Genomic DNA, 15951 nt, shown 5'->3' with positions numbered 1-15951 from the left:
AAGTTCTTTTCTTCCAACTTGTCATCTACTGGGATCTCCAGACTACCCATTTCAGGACATACTGCATCCATTTCAAGGTCAACAGTGTTTGATCTTTATGGCTCTGCCTCCATGAAAAAACTAGCAACCCCCCACCTGCACCCCAAAGAATCACTTCCTTTAAAAAGCAGGGCCCCGTGGGGAGGAGGGCAGAGTCTCAGCAGCCTCTGGCCTTGACCCTCTGAGAGTCCGCGATGGGTTGACCTTACACTTGAACTTCCAGCTTCTAGACAGAATGATGTCAGCTACAACCATGCAATACAGCCAGAAGTCCAGGGTAAGGTGCTCACTCCTCACAAATGACATGTCATTTCTGGAAGAAATCTGGCTCTCATTAAAAGCCCCTTTTGCTCCTAAATCCTGGAGGTTTTTCTAGGATTAATCCAGGAATGTCATCTTGGAAAACCACTTCCTTCCTCCACCTGTATGTGACTAGTCTCTCATTCATGTAATTACAACTTTCCAAACCAAAATTCCCTTCTTAAATTTTTACTTGATTTGTGAGTCAGTTCACACGATTCAAAAGTATAAAAACATTTATACCAATGGGCCTCCCCCTGGACTTGTGCCCCATCTGCTCAGTTCCCACTCCCTCCCTCAATGGGAAACCACAGCTCTTTGCCTCTTACAAACACCCCCAGAGTTTCTTCATGCACATATAAACAAATATAAATACAGGCTCTTTTCATCTCCATTTTTCATAAAGAGTAACATATCACACATACCATCTGCACCTTACTTTTATACTCCATTTGTGTTGGTGTTTTTCCACATCAAAGATTTTTTCTCATTCACTTTTGACAGCAGCCCTGTGTTTCATTATATGAAGACACCATAAAGGATTTACCCCTGTGAGAGGGCCTTTGGGTTGCCTGAAATCTTTTACAAACAAGACTGCAATGAATAACCTCGTGTGAGTTATTTGGTACCTGTGGGAGTCTATAGGATAAATTACGAAGTCAAAGGGTCCCAGCCTTTGTCATTTGGATGGACCCTGTTAAATTCTTCCATAATGAGGCTGCACATTCCTACCAGCATGAGAACACCAGTTTCCTACAGGCTTGCCAATGAAGCATAGGACCAAACTCTAGATTTTGGTAATCCAGTTAAATAGAAAATAGTGTATCAGTCAGAGATTTGCTATTTCATTGAATGAGGTTGGGCATCTTTTCCTATGTCAGAGGGCCATCTGTGTTCCATTTTCTGGGAACTGTCTTTGTTTATTGTCCATTTTTCTGCTGAAGTGAAGTGAAGTCACTCAGTCGTGTCCGACTCTCTGCAACCCCATGGACTGTAGCCTACCATGGTCCTCCATCCATGGGATTTTCCAGGCAAGAGTACTGCAGTGGGTTGCCATTTCCTTCTCCATTTTTCTGTTGAGCTGTTCCCAAATGACAGTTTTTAGCAACAAAAGCCACAGCTAGCACAGTCTGCTGACATTTAAGACTTGCTATCTGGAACCAGGAAGAACAAGAAATGAAGATACTGGCTGGATTCACTAGGCAGGAGCTGCTCCCTTCAAGCAAACACAAAGGGTAGGAGCTGATCTGTATTAAGACCTTAGTCTTCAGAAAGTTTTTGTCTGAAACTTTTTGTCTGTTTCAAAAACTTTTTCAAAAACTTTTTGAAAGTTTTTGTCTGCAGCATGCTTTCCTTTTCCCGCAGTTCCGCAAGCACAACCTCTCTTTCTAGCAGGAAATCCAAGTGTTCATCCCCACCCCAAGAAGGAGGATAAGCACGTGACTCGGCAATGGCCAGACAAGTGCTTCCCTCTGACTTCTGTGACTGGCAAAGGGATTGTCATGTGACCTACATCTGCCCAATCAGAGGCCCCCTGAGGACTTCCGCCAGCTCCACAGGGAAAGAAGTCCGCGTTCTTTTTCTGGGGATGACTAGCTGGAAGGACTGTGTAGGACAACTCTGCTGAGTAAGGAGAACCTGCCTGGGGAGGAAGCCAAATGAGGAAAGCAAAATGGAGAGGAGGAGAAAAAGAGCGACTGAGGCCTGGGATTCCACTGTGCCTGCAACCAGGATTCATCCCCTTTGTCTTCCTGGTTCTACAAGCCAGGAAATGCACTCTTCCACTTAAAACGGGCTTTCTGTCTCTTGCACCCGAAACCCTAATACAAAGACAATGAGACTTGCACTCACCTTCCTGGGGTTGATGTCCAGAGCATCACAGACCGTGATGGCAAAGTGCTTGGACCTTTCAAAGCTCCCTTTCCCGACACTGTGAGAGCCATCCATCAGAAACAGGATGTCCACTGCAGCCGAGCACCACATCACTAGGGGAGAGTGGGGCAACATGAGTGACAGCCAGCTTCCCTGTGGTCTGGTCCTGAGAAGATCTTCCTCCCAGAGCAGAGTGGAGGTGGAAACAATCTTGCAGTGGGTCAAGCTCCTCTTAGTACAGTGGGGGAGATAACACTGGAGACGATTCTGGGCCACAGGCAATGCTCCCCTGCAGTGGGGAGCATGGACCTACCATGGGCGCAACACTGATGAAAGTCTGTGTGATAATGGAAGAGGCTAATTCAACAACACTAACTAAGCCATCTGAGAAGAGGGGCCGCTGGAGCCATGGAGAGATACCCAAGAGCCTTGGATCCCACCCTCGTGGTTCACAATCTAGCCTGGGACACAGTCAGGCACCCTGGGACATAAGGATGTATGTCTAAGTAATCACAAGCCTAACCACATCTTTCCTATAGGCTGGGTACTCTGCTTTAAACACTTTAAATGCACTAATTTATTTAATTCTCATAACCACCTTGAGATAGACTATAATTTTTTTTATTTTTTCACAGTTATCTTGAGATGTCACTTACATACAAGTCAACATTTGAACTATACACTTCAGTGGCTTTTTTTTGTTGCTCAGTTGCTCAGTTGTGTTTGACTCTTTGTGACCCCATGGACTGCAGCACGCCAGGCTTCCCTGTCCTTCACCATCTCCCAGAGTTTGCTCAAACTCAAGTCCACTGAGTCAATGATGCCATCCAACAATCTCATCAATGGCTTTTGGTATATTCAAAGAGATATTCTACCATCACAGTCAATCTTAGAACATCTTTCATCTCCTCAAAAGGAAACTCTGTACCCTTTAGCTAGCAGCTTCCTAGCCCCCCCCAACTCCCACCCCTAAATAGATTTACAATTTGTATTCCCATTGGCAAGATAAACAGAGCAGGGTACAGGGCAATTCAGGGAACTTTCCTGAGGTCAAAGTACCAGGAAGTGGTGTAGCCAGGAGTCCAACCCAGGGTGTCAGAGTCTACACCCTGTCACCTCACCATGAAGATGAGAGAGTGGAAGTCAGAGGAGCACCAGTGAGAAGGTGCCACCCAGCTAGGGGGATTTCTCCAGAGAGGGAGGGAAGGTGGCCGGAGAGTCCCTGCCAGCAGGAGGGCAGGCTTGAGCATGTGGAGGGAGTGCCAAGCAGAGAGAAAGAGGAAGAAATATAGCAGCCGATGAGGCTGGTTGGGTAGACGGTGGTCATACAAAAGAAGAACCTTGAAGCAAGGGCCAAGAAATTCAGCAGTAGGGATCTTCCTAGGTTTTTCACCCAGGAGAGGAACTTAGTCAGGCCTCTGTTTGGGGGAAGTCACTCTGGCCACAGTGTGAAAGAAGACAGGGATGGGAAAGAAAATGTCTGAAGCCAAAAGATTTCCCTTGGGTCCGTTACGTAGAGGCCAGAGTGGGAGGGTTTGGAGGGTCGAGAAAAACATGGGCTTACTTTTGCTGGCGACTGAAATCTTCCCAATAATCTCCTTGCTCACGTGGACTTCCTGAAGAAGGAGGGATGGGGGCACTGGGAGAGAAAACATAAGCACACATTACAAGGCAGAAAGGGGAGGAGTCTTAGTCTCCACGTTATGTGACCAGAATGAACAGGTAACAACAGAGAAAACAGGAACGTGGAAGAGTTTGATATTGTATCTTAAAAATTACCAGGTGGATAACACAAATAACGCCCTCTCCAATTACTCCAACTTTATCAGGCACCTCTGCGTTTAAATTTGGGTATTTTGAAGAGAAAAATTAAAAATATCTACCCAGGGGATATAGAGAGCCTTGATTCTGACGAGTTTTGCCCCTGGTTAGGCATAAGAACCGGGTGCCCCCATCTTGCCATAAAAATTAACCTTGAACATGAACAGACAATTCACAGAAGGAAGGGAATTCCTAGAAAAGCACAGGGAAAATTTTCAAATAGCTGACAAAATGCTGTAACTCAAACCATGGGGTACCCTTTTAAACGTGAAATTTAGATGATCAAGGTTTAAATTTAAATGTAACTGGAGAGATTAAGTCAGGACAACCTTTTCCAATAGTGGCACAGTAAATTGGCACAACCTTTTTGGAAAACACTTTAGCCAAATGAATTAGGAGTCATAAAAGGGGTTAGGCTACAAAGCATCACACCTGGGAATTGATCCAAAGGAAAAACAATTTTAGGGAAGGGGAAATGTGCCACCAAGACATCTCCTTCAATGTTATTTGTTTCAGAGGAATGAAGGTGATGACAAATACCCATAGAGATAGGACTCAGAGTAACACTGATACAATCATTCAATGCAATTAACATGAACAAAGGCTAAAAAGTTTTGGGTAGGAAGCTTGTGGATACACCTTTTTCTTCTATGTGATACCCTGTAAAATTGTGGTAATGGCATATGAGCAGTCAATAATTTACAAAATAAACTCTGAGGGCAGGTAACATGCCAGGTGTAGAACAGCAAGCCAACCACAATGAAAGTCCTGAAGACAATAAGCTGCCACTTGGAGGGGTTATTTGAAAAGCTAAACATGCATGCCCACTGTCAGACAAAGCAGACATGCAGAGGCTTACATATGTCCACGTCCTGTAGATAAGCACATAAGGCACAAAGTGAGGGTGTGCAGAACCTAGGAGCAGGCCAGGCCAGGCCAGGGGCAGATGAAGGAATATGAGGTGTGGGAGAGGCTGCTGGGCAAAGAGGTAAAGGAGATGGAATCAGGCTGGGAAGGAGGTAGGGGTGTGGTAGGAATCACATAACACAGGGAAGTTGGGCTCAGGGGGATTTGCCACTGCCAGGATGGTGACGAGGAAGAGGACACCAAAAGATGAGGTCAGGTTCTGGGGGGAGGGGTACCTCTAGTTGGCGGTACCTGCTGGAGTTCATTAGTCAACCACCCCCATGGCTGGTCCCAGTTCCACCTTCTGTGGCTCCTCTCTTCTCACTGGTCCCCAAATAACAGGCTGAACCAGTGTCTACTTCCACCCCAATCCTCTCTTTTGAGTTCCTGCTCACCTTATGTGCCCTCCCCTCAATCTCTACTAGAGGAGACGGTTCTAGGGCAAGATGCTGAACCACCATTAGCTCCATAGTCAAAAGTTGTCAGACAAATACATGTCTGTCATGAGATCTAAGAGAGCCCACCACCGCCATTTTCCCAGAGGCAGAAACAAGACATAAACTACAACACAGACAGTAGACTGAGTTAAAGAGAAAAATCCTCCACTTCCCTAAAACTTGGCAGATGTTGGGACAGAGGCAACACTTCCCCCTAAAATCCCAAAACAAAAGAACTCAAAAATCACTCAGTAATTCAGCAGACTGGTCTCCCAGATTATGGAGGCTTTCTATGTCACTGCGTTCAGACATCCTCAAGATCTTGCCAACTTGGGGGACCCTGCTACAGCCCACCCTACAGTGAGGTGCTGCTCCCATGAGCCCTGTGCCCCCTGAGGTTCCCCGGGGGCAGAAACACCTTCACCTATCTCCACAGAGCCCAGCCCAGCCTTCTGCACACAGTTTGGCCAAATGAATTAAAAACACTCACCTCCTTCGACCCTGAAGTCAAAGCAGGAAAGCACCAAGCTCTCCTGAATGAACCCATGAATCACTGACAAAAGGTCCAGGAGTTGAGGAATCCTTAAAGTGAAAGTGTCAGTAGCTCAGTCATGTCTGACTCTTTATGACCCCACGGACTGTAGCACATCAGGCTCCTCTGTCCATGGAATTCTCCAGGCAAGAATACTGGACTGAGTTGCCATTTCCTTCTCTAGGGGATCTTCCCAACCCAGGGATTGAACCAGGGTCTCCCACATTGCAGGCAGATTCTTTACTGTCTGGACCTCAGGGAGGTCCCTGAGGAATCCCTAAGGTCTTTTTAAATGTTTTACTGGCACATTCTCCAGTTGGAGACTGACCAGCCACCACCCCTGGATGGGAGATGGGAGGAGGAGCTCTGTGACCAAGGACCACTCACTACAGATGTGACTCAGCTTATATAACCATATCATGTGCTCAGCAGTCCTGGCAGGTGCCAGGCGTCAGGTGAGACCTCCTTCCAGGGAGCGGGTACCCAGTGTCATCCCATGGTGCCGCTGTGAAACTACCTCAGGACTCTGCAGAAGTCCCCCCTGGAACAGAGAGTCAGTGAACATGTGACTACGGCTTCCTCTCCCAGAGGTGAAGTCAGCCTTCACCTCTGAGGACTGCCTTCCTGGACAGGGTGGGGAGACTCAGGTTTGGGTTTTCATCCCAGTCCTGCTCCTGAAAGCTGTGCAGCCTCAGGCAAATCACTTAGCCTCTCTGAGCCTTCCCTGTCTCTTTGGTACAACCGAGGGGTGTCAGATCCAGTGCTCTGTAAACTGGACAGGCGATGGTGAGCTTCCAAAGTGAGTTAAAACAGAAGCTTTACTGTGCCTGGGCCCCCAGGGACCGCATGTCCCCAAACATGTCTCATTTCATCCCAGTCCCTTGGTTATGAAGCTACTGTGTGACACTGATCACACACATGGCTTCAAGAGAGGGGATGGGCGAACTGGACAACCATGTCCTTCTTCCAGCCTCTATCTCCCTGAGGTTCCCGAAAACAAGCAGATGGTGACAGTAGCCAATGAATAGTGAGGATACCCCTACTCACAGAAAACAGACCAGGGAGGAGCTGCGAGAGAGCCTCCGAGACTGCAAGAGGACCCTGGGTGAGCCTCAGGCAGCCAGCCACCCCGCCCGCTCATTCTTACTCATCAGCCAACCCACAAAACACACCTATTCCTTTCTACCATCTCGTATTTCAAAGAGTCTAGAATGTGGGAGGGCCATGTGGGAAGAAAATAGAAAACCGATTTGCTCCATTATCCATTCACTAATCTACTTCTTGAGCACAGATTATGTGCCAAGGCCAGTGCTAGGTGCCAAGACTACACAGCCTATGTCCAGCGGAGAAGACGAACGCTCATTTTTAAAAATTCACACAGAAATAAACTCATATCTGTATTAATGCAACACAACAGAGAGACCCAATGGGACTCGGGGTTTTAGTATGGGGATCTGACCTGACCTGGGGATCCAAGAGGAACTGAGCTGGGTGCTGGAGGATGAGTAGGAGTTTAGCAGGGTAGAGGTACTGGGTGAGTCTGTGATACAGGCAGACGGGCCACCTTAACTGAGAATCCCAGGATGGGAGGGAGCAAGGGTGCTGGGCTGGCCTGGAAGGAGTGTGGCCTGCAGCAAAGAGGAGGAGGGAAGGAGCTCCAGAGGGGACACCATGTGGTACAAGGTCAGATCAGGCAGGCCGTCTTAAGAGCAATGGAATATCACTTAAACGCTTCAGGTAGGCAGTGGGAATGGAGAGGTGTCCAGATATGACCAGATTTGCATTTTGAAATGTGTGAAGAACAGGATGGAGGGGCACCGGGTGAATCCAGGGAGATGATTCAGGAGGCTACTGCAGTGGTCCAAGCACCAGAAGATGGGGCTTAGACTAGGCAGGTGGCCAGGAGTGGAGAAACATGTATGCACTCAAGAGTCCTTTAGAAGTCAAAATCCACCATATGTGAGGTGCATCAAACCCCTCAACACCTCACCCACCTCTCCCCACACCAAGAACACTCACCTCCAGCAAACAGGACAATGCAGATGGCTTCCAGCAACAGGAAAGAGGGCATGTTGATATGACTAGAGGGTCAGGACAAGGAAAATTTAAAAAAAAAGGATCAGCAATCAGTTCTGTCAGCTCTCCCAAGTCATACTCCCAAACAAGACAACAAGGGCTCAGCCTTTCCCGGGTCACAGATACGACCCTAGAGACTGCTGCTCGCATGATAACTACAGTAGTCTGGAGAAGACTCAGATCCCAAAAAGCCATGGAAAACTTTACTCCAATGACTGATTTTAAAGGACAGCCTTAACATCTTCCCCTTCCCTGGTAGCTCAGTCGATAAAGAATCTGCCTGCAGTGCAGGAGACCCAGGCTCAATCCCTGGGTCAGGAAGATCTCCTGGAGAAAAGAATGGCAATCCACTCCAGTATTCTTGCCTGGAGAATTTCATGGACAGAGAAAACTCACTTCAACCTGACGCTCTCGAAAGTCAACCTGACATCCTCAAAGAGGGCCATGCTCCTGCACCTAAGAACATGGATAGGGACTTCCCTGGTGGTCCAGTGGTTAAGAATCCGCCTGCCAATGCAGGGGACAAGGATTCCATCCTGGGTCCATGAAGATTCCACATGCCTTGGGGTAACTAAGCCACAACTACTGAGCCCGTGTGCTGCAACCACTGAACCCCACGCAGCCTCGAGCCTGTCTCCAAAACAAGAGGAGCCACAGCAGTGAAGAATAGCCCCTGCTCCCTGCAACTAAAGAAAGCCCACACAAAGCAACAAAGATCCATCAAAGCCAAATATATATATACACATATATATATACACACATACACAAACACGGATAGCAAGGCAGAGGGCCCAAGATTCCTTACATGGATCTTGGCCCTTGGGACCGCCCCTCCCCACCTCCATTAGGGACACCACTTCTCCAAAACACCAGGCCGGAGTCTCCTGGTCATCTTCTCTAACTTAATCTGCGCTAAAATGAATGTGTTACTTGTCTGAAGCACCCCACCACCTCTGTCCAGGCACTGAAAACACACCTGGCTGAGGCAGGAACAAAACACAGCTGGATTCTGAATTCAGAGGATTTGCCAACCAGGCTGAGAGCAAGGGCTGCCTTGAACATCGAAGTCACCCAGGAAATGCAGATTCTTCTGATTTGCAGAAAAGTTAAAAATGACCCAGCTGGTGTGCGTGAAGACCTCACTGGAACTGCAGGAAATATGAATAAGCGGGGCGGTGGGGTGGGGAGGGTGGTGCTTTCTTGAAGTGCTGACCATGCCCCCCACACCCCGGGGGCCTGCACTCCTACCCTCAGGGGGCGCGCTCCGGTGTCAAACTAAGGAGGGGACTCAGTGAATAAGCACACACACCCCAGAAGTGAAATGGGAAGGCGTCCCTGAGGCTCAGAAGGGAGGAGTCCTGAGTCTCCAGGTCCCCGTCCAACGGGCTTTCTTCTAACCATGCTACTCCTAGAGCCGAGGTCAGCTCAAGGTCCATGGGCCACGCCCCTGAACTCCATGCACCCTGAGCTGGTACACCGTGACTCGGGAGCTACCTCTGCCCCCGGTGACAGAGTGTGTGCACCCTGGATCCACAGGTCCCATGTCTCATCTGATGCTCTGCGACCCTGAAAGCAGCCACAGTTCCTCACCTGAAAATGAGGAGGGTGGACCAGAGGCTGCTAAGATGTCTTCTGGTTGAAAAAAAAAGAAAGAAAGAAAATCCCCTCTTGATCTCCTCTCCACCATGGACCTATGACGGTCAGACCTTACTCCACTGTTTATTCAGCTCTCTGGATTTCAAAACTCTTCTGAAGCAAACTAAATGGAATTGCCTAACCAGCTGAGAGTCTCTGTGCTTCAAGTAACTGAGAGGTTTCCCAGCTTCACCTCATCTAAGTGAGAACCAGAGACGAGGCACTACAGGAGGGAGGAGGGCGGGAGCTTCCCAGGCATGGTCGGCAGAGAGGTGGCCGGAGAGGATGCTGACCAGTGGGGACGTGGACATGCCTCCTATTCTCTTTCCTCTTATTCCACACAACAGCCGCAGGGCAAGTCCATACCTGCCGCCTGGGAGCCAGGCAGGGGTGAGGCCTGGGGACAAGGGCCAGCTCGGAGGAGAAAGAGAGGGCATCCCTGTGCCATCCAGTCCTGAGGCTCAAGATTTGCTGGGATCACAGCTTCCGACCATGGGCACACGCAGGACTCTGAGGCTCAGGCCTGTTGATTTTTTTTTTTTTTTAAACAAAACTAGGATTCTAGCGGCCTCCCGGGAGGACAAGGCAAAAGGGAGCACAGAAGTTTCCTGCCGCAGAGCATGGTGTTCGTGAACACGGGTCCCTCCCCGTACTAGGGGACAAACCTAGGCAGATCCATCTGGCTCCACCATGCGCCTCTGCTTGCCCAGGTGAATGTTTTTCCAGAGCCTCCCAAGGTTCTGCTCATTAAAACGAAGTTTACGTTGGCAACCTGGAAGTCAATATAGGAAACCAAGTGCCTCCTGTGAGTGCCAGGTTCAGGTGGTGCTGACCCTGAGACCTCGGCAGCGCCTCCCCCATTGACCCCCGTGCCCCCACCGCAATCCCCATGGTCACGCAGCCCACACTGAACCTGCCTGCCGAGTGGCAAATGGCTCAGGGACTAGGCACTGTGTCTCAGTCTCTGCATGTGCCTGGCACGTAGTAGGTGAGACACGTGCTTGCTGGAAATCAGCATCATAATGCTTCAGGCAGGGGGGCTAGAGGGATACTTCCTGATGAATCCATGCTCACCGCACTCACGGTATCCTTTTTTATACCAAGATAAATGAACGTAATGTTGTTTCAATGATGATACAGAATTAATAGTACTCTATCTATTCCCACCCAGTCATCTCAAATATTCAGCTCAATCCCCCCTCCTCACACAGCCAACACTTTCTTTCAATACTAACTCAACATTCTAAATACAACCCTACATCTAAGACTTGAAAGGATGGATTCCACAGTAAAAAAAAAAAAAAAAAAAAAAAACAGCTGCTCCCATCTAGTGAACGTTATTTACTCACTAAACACCCAGTACCAGGCTCCGTGGGCTTCCCTGGTGACTCAGACGGAAAAGAATCTGCCTGCAATGCAGGAAACCTGGGTTTGATCCCTGGTTCGGGAAGATCCCCTGGAGAAGGGAATGGCTACCCATTCCAGTATTCTTGCCTAGAGAATTCCATGGACAGAGGAACTTAGTGGGCTACAATCCATGGGGTCACAGAGAGTTGGCCATGACAGAGATTAACACACACCAGGCTCCATACTTACGTTATCTTCTCTCTCCTAATGCTCACAGCAAGCCCCCATTTGACAGATGGGAAAGCTGAGACAGGGAGAAGCCAAATATTTTGCCCCAGGTGAGACAGTTAATAAGTGGATCCTACTCCTTCTGGCCTGTGTTCTGTTCGATCTGTCACCTTCCTGATTATGGGGGATCAGGACAGAGGAACAGAGCCTAATTAAAAACCTGCCACCCTGAATCTCACCTGTTGGCAGTCTTCCATCAGCTGCCAGCAACTCCCACTCCCGAGCACATAACTTGAGTAGATTTCGAGAACTTTCTGCAGTCTTGTACTAAGCAGACGGGAGTGGTCTGCAACCCAGGGGCAGAAACAGAATCTCCACTCCCAGGTACACCTCGTCAAGCCTCTTCCATTACAAAACACCTGGCTCATCACATTTGCTCCTTTCTATTCCGTTACTCATGCTAACCTCACACGTCATTCCTGGCTTCTGGGGTTCTCACACATGGACCTGGATCCCTCCCCGACTCCCTAGTCTTCTTATCTGATGATTGTTATTTTGAAATCCTGATTCCTTGTAGCAATAGCAGCACGAGGAACAGCAGATGTGTGAGGTTTGCTGCAGGGCACCGCAAAACATCACACTCTGTGCCGCCCAGAGATTGCATTTCCCAAGAGACAGAAAGAAAGCAAAGGCCAAACAAGGCTACTTTTGAAAAAGAAGGGCCAGACCGAGCAATAGCTAAAGGCGGTTTTGCAGGACAATGCTCACCTTCTCCTCTAAGATCGGAAGTGAAACAAGGGCAGGGTGAAAAAGGAGAGCACTTCCACCTCCTTACAAAATGCAATTCCAACCTCAAATATTAGATTAGCCCTTGGCAGTCTCTTCTCCATCAGCAGAATGGAAATCTGAACCCTTTACAAAAACAGTCCACACCAGAAAAGACAGACTTTCAAACTGGAGGTAAGTCAGCCAGGAAGCCTGTGGTCTTTTGCTGTAACAAACATCTTCCTTGTTCACTTGGCAAAATACTTGGCTCAGACCCAGTCAGGGGAAGTGGTTGACACGTTTCTAGTCCGATAAGGTATGAAGAGCATTTTACAAGTTGTTCTGGGCACTCTATGCTTTCTCTAATAAAATCACAAATTTTCAGAACCCAACAGTCTGACAACCAGAAATCAGCCACAAGGGACAAACTGTGCCCTTTGGGTCCCTGGATGGCTGGGGAGAAGAGGCAGATTGGGCGTAAACCACAGGCTTCCCACACACTGTACCTGCCAAGAGATTCTGATGCTTGTTTTGATAGTATTTGAAACTCCTTTATTGAAACTGTCAGTATGTGTATTAGTCACTCAGTTGTGTCCAACTCTTTGAGACCCCACAGACTGTAGCCCGCCAGGCTCTTCAGTTCATGGAATTCTCCAGACAAGAATACTGGAGTGGGTAGCCATTCCTTTCTTCAGGGAATCTTCCTGACTCAGGGATTGAATGGGTCTCCTGTACCGCAGGCAGATTCTTTACCATCTGAGCCACCAAATTCACTGTCATAGGATTCTGGAAAGTGCATCCACAGGACTGGAACTCCAAAGATAGAATTCCAGACTAGCTCTGCTTCTAACCAGGTGGGTAATTCTGCAAACACCAACTTCCCACCTCATTCATCTGTTTCATAACTGACAGTGTTGTAAAGATCCAGTGAAATAGTGTGAAAGTCCCCCATAATGGTAAAAGACTTTTTGAACATATGGTGTCAAAAGATTATCACTGCATTTCACGTATTAACGTCATATAACTACGTTCATATACCCTATAGGGTAGACACGATCAATTCCACTTTCACACTTGTGAAAATGGTCTTGGAGAAGTTGGGGTCCAAGGTCAAAGAGCTGGTAAATCACAAGTTTGGCGTCAGGCCCAGTTCTTTGGATGTGGGCAGCCCAGACGTGACAAGAAGCATGTAGCACACAGTTGGTGTGCAAAGGGCACCAATCTGACGTCAGGAGACCTGAGCACCAACCTCCCAAGTACGTTCTTTCACTTTAGTCACTCAATTTTCTTCTTTCAAAAATGCGGGTTACATTACACACTCTATTTACCTGGAAAGGTTATTGCTAGGATCCCATGAGCCAACAGTGCCAAAGTCCTCTGGGCAAGGGCAGAGGTGCCCAAGTGGAGATCAGGAAATCTAGTTAAGAGAAGGGACCCAGGATCAGGATGGGAAGTGAGGAATAGAAGGATCACAATCAGGGAAACCCAGCAGGTGGTTTTGCGGTGGAATAGTAAGCAGCTGGAGCTGTTTAGAAGATGAAAGTGTGAACTAAAAGAAGGGCCTTTGAGCGTGTCCAGCTGATTTGGGTTGATGGCTTGGGATACTGAAGCAGGGGTATCTCACATGGCCTAGACCCTCTCTTATGCAGGGCCCGCAAGAGGCCTCCAATAGCTTTGTAGATGATGTGAGGGGTTTATCGCATTTTTAAAAAATATCCTTGTGGGATAAAATTAAAAATTAGCAATTCTGTTACAGTCCTCTCAATTAAAACTGTTCTTTTTTTTCTTACTGCTCAAAGTGTGGGAATCACTGTTTTAACACACTCACGGTGTTGACCCTTCCACTGATACAATGACGTGAAATTTAACTTATTCAATAACAATTATTAAGCATCTGCCCTGCGCCCAGCACTCTCCCAGGTGGTGGGGATGTGGTGGAAAAAACTCCATAAGATGCGCACCTGGTGGGCACATTCTTAACAAAGGGCTTTTACATTTGCACCAATGGTTTATCCTCAATGTCATCACTTGCCAATTAGTGACTGTGCTCACTACAGACCCAGGAGCCAGGGTTCCTGGCAGGCTCTCCTGTTCTCCCTCAGGCAGTCTTCCACCCTTTTTAGGTCTCAGTCTCCTCATCTGTAAAAACATGGGCATCTGACTCTAATTCATTTCAAGAGCCTGAGCCTAGTGAGGCGGAAGGGAAACAGCTACTGTAAGCTCTGGGTGGTGGACCAAAAAACCGGATTTAAAGAAAAATGTCATGGATGGTTTTCAAAGAGACAGGTATGATGAAGGAAGGATGGAATCCCCGTGGACCTCCGGGATTTGCTTGGGGATCCAGACTGGGAAATCCTTAATACATCAAGAGATGGCTCTGAGCTGGATTTCTACAAAGAAGAGTAAGGGCCATATCCCACACAAAGAACAATCCAGTAAAGCTTTGTATCCCATCAATCGAAGGAAGACAACGGCTAAAAGCTACTGAAAGCCAGCAGCATTTACAAATTAACTCCCACGGCCTTTGCCAGCTGCAGCGCTGAGTTTTCGGTTTCCTTCTTTTCTGACTCCTCTCAATAACTGCACATTTCTTAATATAATGTCACAGAGAAAGCAAAAGACCTTGAATTTTTAGACTTTAATTTATAAAACACTTAAGAGGTTCTAGAGGGGTTGTTTTTAAAGGACTGCCTAAATTGAAAATTGTACATGTTTAATTCCAAGATACTAAACACACTTCATAGTGTCCCCATGGAAAAGCCCTTCTCAGCAGGACAGCCACGGATTCCACAGTGGAAGGGAAGCAAGGTGCCCTCCTCTTCTCTCTTCTGCCTGAGTGTCCACCAAATTTTTAAATCCATGCCCCCTGGCAAGCTTTTAAGGTGCAATTCTGAGACCCTGGGGTCTGACCTGGAGAAGTGCAGTAAGCCGGGCTGGACCAGCTGGCCAGAGTGGGGTTGGTGGGGGGGCTTGGTGTCCAAGCAGGTGAATCACCATGGAGAATAAATCCCTTAGACTTCCCAAAGGCCAAGGGCGAGTTTCTCGGGGCCACGGGCCCCCTCAGGCTCTGCATGCAGAGACCTCGCTGGGGGCACCGGGCTGCTTGGAAAAACCACGCAAGAGTGACTTTAACACCTGCATCTTTTCTGTAAGATGGGAGGAGGTGCGGGGGGAAGGAGGGATCGGCTTGTCCCCAAAGACTTTATTCAAAAGGCGAGCCAGGTTAGGGGTTCCACGACTCTGCTAAGCCGGCCAGGTGTAATACGAGGTTCCCTCCTCCACTCACAGTCACCGAACGCCCGTCCCCTTTACCTGCGATCCGAGCCGCTCCGCTTGGCGTTCCCGGGGGACCCACCGGAGGGGCTGCTGCCGGGCCCTCAGCGCGCTGGCTCCCAAGACCCCCGCCGGCTCGCCCCGGGACCGAAGGAGGGGTGCCCCGAGGAGGGGTGCGCCAGGTGCGTTCTGCCTGGGACGCCGACTTGCCGGAGAGGCGTGCAGGCCCCGCCGCCGTGCTCGGGTGGAGCGCAGACAATGACAAACCGAACCCGCCGCGCCCACGCCGCATCCAAGCGGGACGCTCCGTCTCTGCACGCGGGGCAGGGGCGCCCGGGGGCGGGGCGTCTCCTCCGGTGCGAGCGCCGGGAAGGAAGGGGGTTCCAGCGACGAGGAAATCACGCCGGCTGGACTCACGGCTAGGAGCGCGGCGGGATCCGGCCCGGGCCAGGGGGCGCTGCTAAGCCCGGGGAGGGCGCACGGGCGGGAGCCACGTGGGACACCTGTGTTCCGTACCGAGGGGAGGCGGGGGCGCGGCGCCGGCCGACCCCGCTAGGGCCGCTCTCCACAGCGCGGTGCATCGCGTTGCTGGAAAGCCAGCCCGCAGCCGCCCCTCGCGTTTTTAAGCCACGCGTTGGCCAAGGTCGGGAGACAAACAAAGGTACTTACTTCTGCTCTGGTCTCCCAGCCCCCGAGCGGTGCGGCAGGGAGCACTGTGCC

At 49.2% G+C, this 15951-nt stretch overlaps 1 protein-coding gene across 6 annotated transcripts in view; it reads right to left on the bottom strand.

Annotated features, from left to right (window-relative positions):
• Window positions 1-15951, bottom strand: part of VWA2 (von Willebrand factor A domain containing 2) — a 49762-nt gene extending 33811 nt beyond the window's left edge. Inside the window, exons 1-6 of one of the 6 annotated variants that reach the window (XM_061162724.1) lie at window positions 15901-15945; window positions 13287-13375; window positions 8960-9131; window positions 7927-7988; window positions 3776-3850; window positions 2191-2324 (exon numbers count right to left, since the gene is read on the bottom strand). In XM_061162724.1, the coding sequence (XP_061018707.1) occupies window positions 2191-2324; window positions 3776-3850; window positions 7927-7988; window positions 8960-9045 (357 nt within the window). In that variant the 5' untranslated portion in view covers window positions 9046-9131; window positions 13287-13375; window positions 15901-15945. Of the gene's footprint in view, window positions 1-2190; window positions 2325-3775; window positions 3851-7926; window positions 7989-8959; window positions 9132-11961; window positions 12119-13286; window positions 13376-15270; window positions 15649-15900 lie in introns of those variants that run through there. The other 5 variants (XM_061162726.1, XM_061162725.1, XM_061162727.1 and 2 more) reach the window with 5 other exon arrangements.

Source organism: Dama dama, chromosome 15, assembly GCF_033118175.1.
Source record: "Dama dama isolate Ldn47 chromosome 15, ASM3311817v1, whole genome shotgun sequence".
Lineage (NCBI taxonomy): Eukaryota > Metazoa > Chordata > Mammalia > Artiodactyla > Cervidae > Dama > Dama dama.
This window is presented reverse-complemented; position numbering and strand designations above follow the sequence as displayed.